The sequence below is a fragment of the Bos indicus x Bos taurus genome, chromosome 19 (genome assembly GCF_003369695.1).
Source record: "Bos indicus x Bos taurus breed Angus x Brahman F1 hybrid chromosome 19, Bos_hybrid_MaternalHap_v2.0, whole genome shotgun sequence".
Classification (NCBI taxonomy): Eukaryota; Metazoa; Chordata; class Mammalia; order Artiodactyla; family Bovidae; genus Bos; species Bos indicus x Bos taurus.
In genome coordinates, this window is record NC_040094.1 from 10,483,402 (window position 1) to 10,498,115 (window position 14,714).

Consider the following 14,714-nt stretch of genomic DNA (forward strand, 5'->3'; position numbering starts at 1 on the left):
TTCACTGGATATGAAAATCTAGTTATAAAAATATAACTGTGTGCTTCATACATGAAAAATTAATCCAGTGTGTATTAGGAAAGCACTGTGAAAGTACTAACACTTCTAAAACTGAGTTTATCACTATGAAGACACATTCATCTCCATAAAGATCCTTCAGTATCTTTCTGAAGGCAGTGTTCATTTAAGGCACTGAATGAATAAAAAGCTGGAAATAGTGAACAATTTCTATTTCATATATAAGAGTTGATGACATCTTTTATGGTAAAAAATAGATTACTAAAAATTTATCTAAAGGTAAAAATTTTCACATCCACTATAGGTTAGGAAAACAAGTTCATATACTTTATCCAATGTAGGTAATTCATATTTATAATTTAAACGTTTTTAAAAATAAATAAATAAAAATAAAATGTTTTGGACTTGAAGCTACTCTGGAATAGTACAGTATCAACAGCAAAGAAATACTTAAAAGGAAAAATATCCTAATAGTAAAGTTAATTTCAAGGTAAGTTACGACAGCAACCAGAACCCCAACATCTCATCTACAGTGAGGTAAAGAAATGGTATTCGAGTCTATAACCAAAAGAAGTGAAAGCAGAACATATTATTGTAGAACCAAGTTCAGAGCACCAATAGCCAAAAGGTAGAAGCAACCCAGCGTCTATCAACAGGCCAACTGACAAAATGTGGTCCATGCATATGAAGTTTCAGAAAATCATTCAGCATTTAACGGAAGGAGATTTGACTCATCCCACTATATCAATGACTCGGAATAAGTGAAAGATGCCAATCACAAAAGGACAAATACGCAACTGCCCTCACATGAGGTTCCTAGAGTTAGCAGATTCTTCAAGACAGAGAGCAGGACGGCAGTCGCCACAAGACGGCGAGAGGGCAATGTGAAGTTAGTGTTTACTGGGTACAGAGTTTCAGCTGGGGAAAGACGAAAAAGTTCTAGAAAAGGATGGTGGTGATGCTAGTACAACAATGTGAATGTATTTAATGCCACAGAGCTATACACTTAAAAATGGCTAAAATGGTCAATCCTATATGTATTTTACTGCAATGAAAATAAAATATAATTGTGCTTTTACTTAAAAATCCTCCTAATGTATCTACGCCAAGTCCCTCTCTCCATAAGAACAAACTCAGACCTTTCCAGAGAAACTGACAATACAGGCTCCCAGAGCATCAGAAAGTTCTTATAACTTCATATTCTATACTTGTTTATGTACATTATGTAGAATGAAAAGCCTAAAGATCAAATGTTTAAAATTTAATGTACTTCAAAACAGTAATCATCAACCTTCTTTGCCCAAGAGTCAGTTCAGAAAATAATAAAACACATGCACCTTCGTGAGAAGGGTATGTTCTTTTAAATCACTTCAGTCAGCCTTTAAAGTGTTAGTAGCTAGCCTCATCTGAAATACAGCTTTTAAAATATGTTATCCTTTATATGTAAATATAAAGTTTTTAAGTGTTTTAAATTTTGAAGTCTATTCAAATTCTATACATTAATTCATTTAATCCCAGACCCAAATTATTACTGCCACTTTTTGGAAAGGGAAATTGAAACCGAGTGACATGAAATAATCCACAGAATGTCACAATGTCCATCATATGACTAACTGCAAAGCTGAGGCTAAAATTACTTCGTTTACTCAATAAATATTTACTGAGAGCCCATTATGGCCAAGCACTACACCAGGTGCAGGGGGATACAGAAATGAATTAGACACAGCTGCAGACTGAATGTCCCACTCTAGCAGCTGGATGGTGTCTGTCTCTCTGCTGGAGCAGAGAGTCAACAGCCCAGGGTCAGTACCCTGCCGTCGGTAGCACAGAAGGCGAGGTCCCCCTGACCAGTATCTGTCACCTACCCTATCTAGAAGGAACTAACTCTGGGGAAGAGGTATACCAGGAAAAAGTCTCTCAGAAGAAAAACAAAACAAACAAACGTCCTCTCTGTATTACAAGCAGGCCGGCAGCAACAAGCAGAACACAATGGCCGAAGGAATGAACTCGAGAGAATTTGCCTAGATTTGTTTCCTAGCCCTGCCTGTGCTGAGCTGTGCTTCAGCTTCTAATCTATGAAATGAGGATAACTACATTCCCTATCTTATAAAGTTGTTTTGAGGATTAAATGAATTAATATTTGGAAAGCACTCAGCATAGTACCTGGTCACAGTGACTGCTACACAAATATACGAGACAAAGGGCAGCTACAAATCACCAATCACTGCTTTGAGCTTAAAACTTAACTTGGGCAAAAAGTCAAAGTTAACTTTGAATCAGTTCAGCATTACAACATGAGTCAAAGGAAAACAATTCCTCAATACAGGATTCTGTATATAAATATGAATATACTAATATTCTTTTGTATGTTCAAATACATACAGAATGAGCAAAACAAAAAGGTCTAAAATAAAGTTTTTTTATAAAAAAGGGAAATTAAATTATAGTAGCACCCTGAAAACAGCATTAAAGAAGAAAACTGAATTCAAGATAGGGCAAGACTAAAAAGAGTCCACTGATGCTGGACTTATAACACTTTGCCTTTGAAGAAGCGGTTAAGAGTGGAAAAAATGTAAACGAGCAGGGCAAAGAAAACAGATGCCTCAAGAGAGGAAGGGCAAATGTGAGAAACAACTCATGTGAGTCCATTTATGAGTCAGTCTTGAGAGCAGTTTTTTAGTCTCAAAGTTTGGCTTTACTAGAGAAATAATTTATGAAATATTACAAAACACAAATTTTACTGGTTATACCACATGAAGACCAGATCCAAGTTTATTTTCAATATAACTGATTTTTAAATGAAGTTGAGTATTGTTTTTTTACTAAAATTTGATCCAAATCTCAAGTCATATAATTCACTTTGAAAGGATTCAAGTATGATCATTATTCCAAAATTAGTTACTTTATTAGGATTTGGAAAGCTGGATTGAGAGTGATTATTATCCTGCCTCTGAGAGTAGTATTTTACTTAACTTTGGTAAAGTCATTTGTAAAGCCCTTCACAAACAGGTATTCACTAAATATTGGTTAAACTGCTCACTATGTCTTGCCTCCTTCACCTAAGATTTGGAGGAATTAAGTACTTGTACACTTATTTCTTTGGCATTTTCTTTCCCTTCCATAGAAGGTCTTTCATATTTAACAATACAACTTTTTATTTCTATAGTACTTCAGAATGTTCAAAGCAATTTTCCTACATTACATCATAGAACTACTCTATATATTAGAATTCATTATGAAATCATGAGATTTCTTTCTTTTTCTCATAACCTCAGAACCTTCACAGTAATTTCAATCATCCATATCAAAGAAGACAAAACAAAAATTCAGATAATACAAGATTCTATTTCATATGCACTCTATACTATCAAAACATCAGCAGCACTTCTTCTTTTAATGTGTCTCTTTCCTAGTCCTTATCTTGGACTCCTGGAGACAATTTTCAATGTAATTATAAAATTAATAAGTTTATTTATAAATTTAAATCCAAGCTAACACAAAATATTTTTGAAATGACACAGATCCTAAATTATAATAATTTAACAAATAGTACTTCTATAACAAATTTGTAGTATTTTCTAATATCATACAACTAGTTCTCATAAAATTTAGAACTAGGAGTTTCTAAGAGGATTGTTCGGAACTTGGAATACATTTTCCCGTAGAAACATCATCATACAGGCTAGTTTGGCTCCTAAGCCAGACTATAACCATCCGTACCTTAACTGCAGCACTAATCGTAATATGGAACCTAAGCACCATATCTAATATGTACATAGGAAAATTTCTCCAAAATTCCAAGTTAGAAGGCCAAGCACATTTCTCTCTCTCTTGTAGTCCTCCTAAATTTCAACTCCCCAGTTTTTGAGTCTTTAGAAGTGTAGAGGAGGGGCGTTTAAGGGAGGTTAGGAAAAGAAAGAGAAACATTCATTGCTAAAAGGAAGAGAGACGGGGGTGTTGTCCAGTTGATGGGCTATAGAACGTAAAGCAAGTATAAGAAAAATATAGACTGTCTCTCTCATATATATATACTCTATGCATTTATGGAATGCAGCCAAATTATAATTTAGATAGAAATGCCTAATTTATCAAAATATTGATTAAAAATCCCTCAGGAAAGATCTGACACTATTTGTTGCTATACATAAGATATATAACATAAAATGTCATCTTCTAGCTTTCAAGATCACCCAGATATTTTTGTTCTTCAAAGAATTAGCTGAAAGTCTGAAAAAAAGAGAATTAGGTCTCCACTTTTTTTATATATAAGGTTAAAAAAAAGATTTTTAAAATTTCTAGTAGGCAAACAATTAAAGTGCTATATCATCTTACTCCATATAATTTCTTCCCCTTATCCTTCTCCATCCACCAAAACAGTAGCAGCTCCAAAAATCTATAGAATTCAATCTAATTTAACCTCTGGTTTTATTATTTTAATATTATTGAACTTAAGTGCTTTGAGAAAATAAAGCAATCCCTTTTACTGTCTGTATTTAGGTAGAATGCAATGAGCCAATAATAAATAAAAATGGTTGCATATTACCAGCATTATTATAAACGGAACAGTTTTCAAATTTATAGCTTTTAAAAGACAACCAATCATTTAACCCCCTTATCTAATTTACATGCCTCCCACTCATTTTAGTTTTTGATTTCAGCCTGCCTGGGAAAAGTGGTCTAACAAAAATACCTCTGGAGACTGCTTCCAGCTGTACTTAATTAATATGCCTACACTCTTAATTCAAAGGGCAAAGGACTGCCCCCTTTTTTCTCTTCCTGGTCTTTTCTGAAAGCCTTGACCCTTGACTTTTTTCTATTGCCCCATTTCATCACTCTGTGTAAACAATAATGAAAACACATATCACCTCTATGGTGCTTCTGCAAAACAATAAATTGTTTTTAATTAAATGGTAACATTATCATTCTGCAAAAATGTATCCCCGCAAAAACATCCCCTGGCCCCAAGAAGCTAAATGGATGGTCACTATCACATGGATTCCCAATGAGTGGCCTGAGCTCTACTGGCAGGTCTTCCACGCCCTTGGCGGAGCTCTAGGTCAGCTGTCATTGTCAGGCTCTTCTCTCAGCTACTCCCAGCTGTTCGCTGGCTGAGATTAACCCTGCAGGGATTGCACTGCCAAACCACACCATTACATTTTTATTAAAAGAATATAATTTAGTCTTAAGAGATGGTGAGTAGGCTCTTATATTAAACTTCATTACTGAGATACTAAGATTATTTCATTATGAGGTAGTCTCAGCTATATAACTAAAAAATAAACAATATGTAATATAAGTAGTTTTTTTCTAAAAGGAAAAAACCCAAAAAAACTACTACACCAAGAACAGTGTTATACCAAGATCTGGTGTACTAAGTCTTACCAGAACATATTTTGAGGATACCAAAGTTTCACTAAAATATACACTTCTATGCTCCAACAATTTTCACAGCCTTTAAGAACATAATGAAATTTCACATATTGTTAAAAAAATGAGTATTCATGAGAAATCTTTGACATTTCTTAGGTGTACATTCCTATTTTTGTTTAGGCATACAAAAATGCATTTAAAAAAATATAAGTTCTCATTATCAAGTACCTTAAAAGAAACCACTGAATTTGAATTTCTCATACCTGTTGGATAGTAGGCTTGGGAGTACTGCGCTGAGGGTGTGTAGTTACTATATTTTTGGGAGGAGCTGACCATTGTTTGAGGACCTTGCTGAACGTGTACAGATGTGGCACTGGGCTGCAGGGTATACGTAACCTCAGTTGGAAACCTCTGTAGTACAGGAAATGGAACCCCTTTATCTGAAAAAGTAGGAGACGTTTCCACTTGTCCTGGGTGCATTCCAAGAGAGTTCTGCCATGTTCTAGGAGGGATCGGGGTCCGATCTAAACCTTTCAGAGGAAAAGTACTGTGGTTGTGGGATGAAGTCGATACGTAGGAGTAAGGAGACAAACTATCTCGCCGGAACGACCGGTGAAATTGTCCTACAGCCACTGGTCCTGCATAAAAGAGGAAGAGCACATTTACTAATTTTATATTACACCACCAGATGTAGTAAACCAAAAGTCACAAAACATACACTACTCTTCACTTGTGAATATGCTGAGTTTCCAGCCATTCTCAACACAACAGAAATTTATTGGTAAAAACAAGTTCAGAATACACAACATGAAATTACAAATACAATGCTGAAAAAATAATCAAACAAATTTTGTTTGGTTGTTAATATGATTGTGATAAGAGACAAAGTGGCCAAACTCTAACATTAAATCAAATTAAATCAAAGGTTAAATGTCATCTTACCTGTCACCTCAACCGACTGACCCAGATTTTCCCAATCTATAAACTATCAGTACTTCCTAGAAGTTTTAGAAATTCCATTTGGTCTTTTAAATCATTTAGGTATCTTAATAATAGGTACAAAAATAAGCACTCAACCATATTCATGAAAGATATAAGTATGGAAAAAATAAAAATTATCCCAGAAAAAGAAATTTCATGTAAGAAATTTCATGCTCCCTTTCAATTTTTAAAAAAAATTTAGTAACAATCTTTGCAGAAAAGTCAAGCTTGGAAACTCTGACTTGGTCATTCCTGAATCAAAAATTTTCCATGGTCTCTTTTTCTTCAGAGTATCTCTAGTCCCTTCCTAGATATCAATGGCTCTCAAACATTGATTTACATTTGAATCACCTAGAGAGTCTGTTAAAAATCCACACACTCAAGACAACAGATTCCTATATTTGCTTTTTCTTATCTTGCAAGGTTGAAAGGAATTAATCAGTGGAGATGAGGAAGAGAGAGAAAGAGCAATACTACATAATGAAGAAAAGGAAAATATAAAAGTTGCAAGCTGAACTTATTTTAAAGACTGTGGTTCTTGAAGATAAAGCTAGTCTAATTTATTCCTAGGAAGGATTTTACCTATTAAATTTTGTGGTTCACAAAGGCTTTTCAATTTGTTTTTGTTGTATTAAGCTATATCTATAAAACTATATCTATATAAATAAAATATATATATAAACTATACCTATAATCTATAAAACAGAGGGAAAGTCTAATTTACGTGCTACTCATCTGCTAAAGATGGCACTCACCTACTTTTCCAAATATTTAAATGTTATACATCTTTTGTTCTAGTATTCCTATAATGTTTGATTTCTTCTAAAGAATGAAGCATTAAGAAGTGCTCATAATCACTTCTGTTTTGGTGCTGCCTGATTCAAATTGATTTTGCTCAAATAAACCCTTAAAATTTAAAAAGAATAAAGCATTAATGCCAAAAATAAACAAATATAGGAGTTTGGGGCAGACGTGTACACACAAAATGGATAACCAATAAGGACCTATTCTGTAGCACAGGGAACTCTGTTCAATGTTAGGTGGCAATCTGGATGCTAAGGGAGTTTAGAGGCAAATGGATACATGTAGACTGAGTCTCTTTGCTATTTGCTGAAACTGTCACAACATTGGTAATTGGCTATACTCCAATATCAAGTAAAAAGTTAAAATAAGAAAACAAAAAACAATTCTGGAAATCAAGAGCTAATGGAGAAAAAAATCTAATGGACAAAAAAACTTCTCCTTCAGAAGATTAAATGTATTTAAATGATACACCTTTTAAAAACTACTTTTAAAATACAAAATAGTTTTTATGCTGACTAGCAAACACATGTATACACACTTTGAACTACCACTGACAGTTCTTTGCTTTAAGACTTAAAGAAAAATTTTTTGTTTGTGAGGTCCCAAACTGCCCATCACTTGTTTGTTTTTTTTTTCTTTCTTGGATGATAAAACTTTATATTGCTAGAGTGTCAAATAGCTCACTAACCCTTCTTTACCCTCTTTAAGGTTAAATTGTTGATGAATTTTCAGACTGTCAATAACAATAGATAATTAAAGAATACTCTACCCTGATTTCTCAAATTCAAATTTAGATCTGAATTAAAATACATTTCTACTTCTACTATGATAAATTCTGAGTGATGCCCAAATATTTAAATATTTTAGATACTGCTAATGTAAGGACACAGGACACAAATTAGAAGGACATTTGTTTTCATTTTTAATTAAGAACTAAAACACGTCCAGCTCTTATTCTTCTGTTAGAGGTTACTTCGCAGGGTTCTAGTCTACCAACTTTATAGAACATCACCTACATGTCTTTAGGACATCTAAGACATATATTTGGCAAAGCTTAAATCCAGGATCCTAAAAATGTAAGGTAGGCTGAATTTCTGTTGTTCTTTCTATTCCATCTGTAAAAGTGAATCTGAGCTAGTCAGTCCCCAGGAGAGAACTTGCCTCTTTCCCAAAACTTGGTTCTTGAGAGTTAGTTTAGAAAGCTTTAACAAATATTATGAAATAAACTGCCAATAAAAACAAGATAACAATAGCGGGCAAACAAAAACAGGAAAAACATGTGACCCTCACATTTCTTATCAAGTACAGAGGGGTGACGGAGAAGGTGATGGCACCCCACTTCAGTACTCTTGCCTGGAAAATTCCATGGGCGGAGGAGCCTGGTGGGCTGCAGTCCATGGGGTTGCTAAGAGTCGGACACGACTGAGCGACTTCACTTTCACTTTTATGCATTGGAAAGGAAATGGCAACCCACTCCAGTATTCTTGCCTGGAGAATCCCAGGGACAGAGGAGCCTGGTGGGCTGCCGTCTATGGGGTCACACAGAGTCAGACACGACTAAAGCGACTTAGCAGCAGCAGCAGCAACAGAGGGGTGACAGAGGATAAGACGGTTGGATGGCATCACTGACTCAATGGACATGAGTTTGAGCAAACTCTGGGAGACAGTGAAGGACAGGGAAGTCTGGCATGTTGCAGTCCAGAGTCTCAGAGTCAGACGCGCCTTACCAACTGAACAACATTCTCAGAAGGTGAACAGGACAACTGGCTCAATGGACCTGGGTAAAAGAACCAGGTCCTAACACAGAGGATTCTACTGCAAAAGAGAAGTATTTAAATCAGAAGCTGCAGTAGAACACAGAACACAAAAAGGAAATGAAGAAGGAGCAGTATAGTCAGGCATATAATCAAGAATTAAGCAGAATAAAAATTAGTGAGCCAAAAGAGAACCAAGGACTTAGAACATGGAGATAAAGCAAAACAAAGTTGGACCTGTATTCTTAAACTTAGAATTACATTCCACCCAAGTCAGTAACACAATTTCCTAATGAACCAAGTCTATGTTGTGGACAATCCACACCTGACATATTTTCTATACATACCAACAGGCAGGATGTATGAAATGTATGAAAACTATGATAATGGAGATAATATGAACTTATGTATTAGCTATACCAAAAAAGTATGAATTACATTTATGTTTTTCAACAAGTAATCTTTAAAATGCTGACCAACTGAATTATAAGTGAGAAAAATCAGATTCTACATAGCCCCTGTGCTTCTTCAACTGAAATGAACTCTATACTTACAACTAGGTGTAGGATAGGGCAGGGAAAAAAGAAATCGGAGAAGAGGAAAAAGTGAGCAAGAATTGGTCTCTATGTATGCATGTGTGTTTCTTTCTTTGAAGTAGTGATCCTGTTTTTCCCAAGAACACATTTTCAGTCTTTTCTCCTTATGCCCACCAGATACACAATCTGAAAAAACAAGTATCTAAATGAATGACAAGGTATTGTATCCACTGCCTTTCTCCATTTGATTCCCCACAAAAATCAATGGACATCACATGGAAGTAAGTGGCTTAATATTCCTTTAGAATTCCTTTAGAACATTCCTATGCCACTGCTACTTTTCCAACTAGTTCCTAGAACTCTAACCTAATCCCTTATCTTCTAAACTCCATAGATACACAACCTAATCCATCTTCTAAATTCCAAATGAAGATTGCTCATTCCTAACCCTGGGCTTACATTAAACTGAACACAGTGTTACTTTTATTTGTATATTTAAAATTTTCCCATAAGTGAAAAGTAAGCCAGACACTTTTCTGTTAAATCTCTTGTTAACACGATGAAAACGTCTCTATTACTCTCCTGGTTGAAGGTAAAGAATGAATTCTCATAATCATATCCTGTTGCTTTCTTGGTATGCTGCTACACATCACCCACTCTTTAAACAAGGAAAGGAAATATTGCCACCCTCACCTTCCTGGAAGAAGGGGGAGGGTATTAGAAATCCAGTTGAAAATAGTTTTAAAAGTCAAAGTACTTTTCTATCACAGAGAGTTTTTTAAGTTTGAGTAAACATAGACTTGCAAGCAAAGATGGGCAATAATAAAGGACAGAAATGGTATGGACCTAACAGAGCAGAAGATATTAAGAAGAGGTGACAAGCACACACAGAAAAACTATACAAAAAAGATCTTAATGATACAGATAACCACGATGGTGTGATCACTCACCTAGAGCCAAACATCGTGGTGTGCAAAGTCAAGTCAGCCTTAAGAAGCATCGCTACAAACAAAGCTAGTGGAGGTGATGAAATTCCAGTTAAGCTATTTCAAATCCTAAAAGATGATGCTGTGAAAGTGCTGCACTCAATATGCCAGCAAATTTGGAAAACTCAGCAGTGGCCACAGGACCAGAAAAGGTGTTTTCATTCCAATCCCAAAGAAAGGCAGTGCCAGAGAATGTACAAACTATCGCACAATTGCACTCATCTCACATGCCAGCAAAGTAATGCTCAAAATTCTCCAAGCTAGGCTTCAACACAATACATGAACCGAGAACTTCTAGATGTTCAAGCTGGATTTAGAAAAGGCAGAAGAACCAGAGATCAAATTGCCAACAATCACTGGATCATAGAAAAAGAAAGAGAATTTCAGAAAAACATCTACTTCTGCTTCATTGATTATGCTAAAGCCTTTGACTGTGTGAATCACAACAAACTGTGGGAAATTTTTCAAGAGATGGGAATACCAGACGACCTGACCTGCCTCCTGAGAAACCTGTATACAGGTCAAGAAGCAACTGTTTAGAACCAGACACGGAACAAATTGAGACTGGTTCCAAATTGGGAAAGGAGTACGTCAAGGCTGTATATTGTCACCCTGCTTATTTAACTTATATGCAGAGTACATCATGTGAAATGCTGGGCTGGATGAAGCACAAGCTGGAATCAAGATTGCTGGGAGAGATATCAATAATTTCAGATATGCAGATTACATCATACTTATGCAATGGCACCCCACTCCGGTACTCTTGCCTGGAAAATCCCATGGATGGAGGAGCCTGGTAGGCTGCAGTCCTTGGGGTTGCTAAGAGTCAGACATGACTGAACGACTTCACTTTCACTGTTCACTTTCATGCATTGGAGAAGGAAATGGCAACCCACTCCAGTGTTCTTGCCTGGAGAATCCCAGGGATGGGGGAGCCTGGTGAGCTGCCGTCTACGGGGTCACACAGAGTTGGACACAACTGAAGTGACTTAGCAGCATGGCAGAAAGCGAAGAAGAACTAAAGGGCCTCTTAATGAAGGTGAAAGAAAAGAGTGAAAAAGCTGGCTTAAAACCCAACATTCAGAAAACTAAGATCATGGCATCTGGTCCCATCACTTCCTGGCAAATAGAGAAGGAAACAATGTAAACAGTGACAGACTTTATTTTTCTTGAGCTCCAAAATCACTGCAGATGGTGACTGCAGCCATTAAATTAAAAGATGCTTGCTCCTTGGAAGAAAAGCTATGACCAACCTAGACAGCATATTAAAAAGCAGAGACATTACTTTGCCAACAAAGATCTGTGTAGTCAAATGCTATGGTTTTTCCAGCTGTTATGTATGGATGTGAGAGTTGGACTGTGAAGAAGGCTGAGCACCGAAGAATTGATGCTTTTGAACTATGGTGTGGGAGAAGACTCTTGAGAGTCCTTTGGACTGCAAGAACCAGTCAGTCCTAAAGGAAATCAATCCTGAATATTCATGGGAAGGACTGATGCTGAAGCTCCAATACTTTGGCCCACCTGATGCAAAGAGCTGACTCATTAGAAAAGACTGATGCTGGAAAAGACTGAATGCAGGAGAAGAGGATGACAGAGGACAAGATGGTTGGATGGCATCTCAGACTCAATGAGTTTGAGCAAGCTCTGGGAGATGGTGAAGGACAGAGAAGCCTGGCAGGCTGCAGTCCATGGGGTCACAAAGAGTCTGACACAACTGAGCAACTGAACAGCAACAAAATACAGACTTACACATAGAAACTTCTTTCAAAACTGAAAGACTGAAGCCAACAGTGAAAAATTCCAAGGTTGTAAACATGAGCTTTATAATAGCATTTTAAACCAAAACTGGACATTTGTACACACACAAATTTGGTTTTACCTGTGTCTAACCATTACACCTTAAATAAGCATTGGGTCTAATCAGCTACTATGAAAGAACTGTTTAGCCAATTCATTCTACCTATGAGCAATACCTGGTAAAAACAGGAAAATATATTATTATATTTTTGCTTTCAAGTTATATAAACAACGCCTACGGTTCTACACATTACTCCGGAACCTAAAATATGATCACTGTGAGAACACTTCTTCCAAGATTTCTTAGATGTGTCAATGGGTGGAAGACGGCATGGCTCATCAAGGACAGACACTCACTCAAGGTACCTTGATCACCACTTTCCCTGGGCTAGCATAACTGTTCTACATTCTCTCGGCTGCGACTGTTCCTTCCCACCTTGACCTTTGCCATATCCTCACCCTGTAGAGGAACTCTGTTCTGCTTCCTATCAGAACGCAGGAGCCAGTTCTGTTTCTTCCAGACCCAGGGCTTCAACAAAGGCCTACTTATTTTTAGGTGTTCGCTGTGAAAAGACCGGGTCTCGAGAAGATACCTGGCGATAGAGGTTTGGAGCCCACGAGGGTTCCGAGAAGACTCAAGAAAGCCAGCCTAACGCGGAGGTCCCCGTGACCGCCAGTGGACACAGAAGGGCCTCATCGTCCATGGGCCCCGTCCAGGAGAGGTGCTGGCGGGAAGGGGGGTGATGCCAGTGCCGCGCCGACTTCTCGGTAAGCACGGCTGACAGCGGCTCCCGGGCGCTTCCCTGACACCACCAAGGAAATGCCCGCGGGCGTGGCAGTTGCCCCCTCACGGCCGAGCGCCCCGCCGCTGGCCGAGGACAGAGCAGGAGGGACGGGACTCACCCTGTGGCTCCGGCCGGGGCCCCGAGGGCGGCAGCGGCGGCTCCTGGTGCTGCAGCGGGGAGGTGGAGGCAGAGGCCGAGGCCGACGTGATGAGGAGCCTCTGGAAGCGGTTGGGCGGGCGGCAGGGCACCTCCAGGCCGGCCGCCAGCTTGGCCTTGTTGGCGCTGGTGAGCCTCTTGAGGTGCACGAGCAGCTGCGGCTGGTCGCGGCGGAAGTGCGGGCTGTGGAAGTGGTGGAGCGGCCCGTCGCCCGCCGGCCCGCCGCCCCCAGGCCCCGGCCCGGGCCCCGCCGCGCCCGGCCCGCCCAGCACCACCTTGCGGAAGCCGTAGAGGTTGAGCTGGCGGATGAAGCTGGTGAAGTTGGTGGTTTTGAAGAGCTCGGGCTCGGCCCCGGCGCCCCCGACGCCGCCCCCGCCGCCGGCGCCCCCGGCCCCGCCGCCCCCGGCCCCCGCCCCGGGCGGGCTGAGCAGCTCGGCCTCGAAGAGCGGCTGGTCGATGAGCAGCCCCTCACCACGGCCGTCCCAGCGGATCGAGCGGTACCGGGGACTGTTCACCAGCCGCCACAGCTTGGCGGGGAAGTTGTTGGGATTGATGGGGGTGGAGAGCAGCGCCTCCTCCATCGCCCCGCCCGGGCCCTGGGCCTCGCCCCGCCGAGCCTGGCTCTCCCACCCCGTTCTCGATCTCCCCCCTCCCCCCTCCGCGGCCTTCGCTCTGCCCTGCCCCCTCCAACCAGCACCCCGCCGTCGCGGACCCGGGGACCGTTGGCGCACGAGCCCCCCCGCGGCGCCTGCCAGCGCGGCCAATGGGGCCTCGAGTTGCCGCTGCGCGGCAGCACTTGGCGCGAGCCGACCCGCCCCTTACACCCGCGCCACGTGCACCACGGAGAAGGTACGCTCGCTCGGCGGCCTCCCGAGGGAGCCGGAGGCGCTGGGGCCCGGGGCCCGCGGGCCGGTGTCCCGTACTGCAGAGAGATCCGCTGGGGTATCCGCGGCGGAATGCGGAGACCTGTGTACTTCACCGCTACCGGCAGCGGGGCTGTGGGGCTTTAGAATTCAGGAAGTGTGAAGTGGGTGATAACAAATCCGGGCATTCTCAAAAACACATTCTATGCTCTTATTAGTCCTAACAGTTGAATTGATTGTCTCTCCAAATAAAAACGGCGATACCCTGAGTGCACAAATTGAAAAGAGTGGCATTTTATCTGTTCTGAAATATACTCTCTTCAGCCAATGCTTTGCTCAAGACCATTTACCCAAGGTGGAAAGAAAACAGGAGCCTATGAGGAGGGAACGGGGCAAAGATAAGTATAATCCTGTGTGACTGATCAAGCAGCTGGTGAACTTTTAGACAAAGAGAAATAAAGCTTACATCAGACGGAACCAAATTCAATAGTATCCATAAGGAAAACGGCCTATCTGATCAATAAATGACAATACAGCAGGAGCTGTGCTGATAAAAAAGAGAGGGCCATTTTAAACATGGAAATAGCTGGGAGATGGAGTAATGTTTCAGTCCTTTCTCAGGGTCAAAAGAAAAAAATGAGTGTTAAGTTTTCTTAGAAGTTAA

At 39.9% G+C, this 14,714-nt stretch overlaps 1 protein-coding gene across 1 annotated transcript in view; it reads right to left on the bottom strand.

Annotated features, from left to right (window-relative positions):
- HSF5 (heat shock transcription factor 5) overlaps window positions 1–13,768 on the bottom strand; it is a 53,736-nt gene extending 39,968 nt beyond the window's left edge. The window contains exons 1-2 of the mRNA XM_027518623.1: window positions 13,150–13,768; window positions 5,652–6,026 (exon numbers count right to left, since the gene is read on the bottom strand). Of these exons, the coding sequence (XP_027374424.1) occupies window positions 5,652–6,026; window positions 13,150–13,768 (994 nt within the window). The remainder of the gene's footprint in view (window positions 1–5,651; window positions 6,027–13,149) is intronic.
- Window positions 13,769–14,714: the final 946 nt, after the last annotated feature.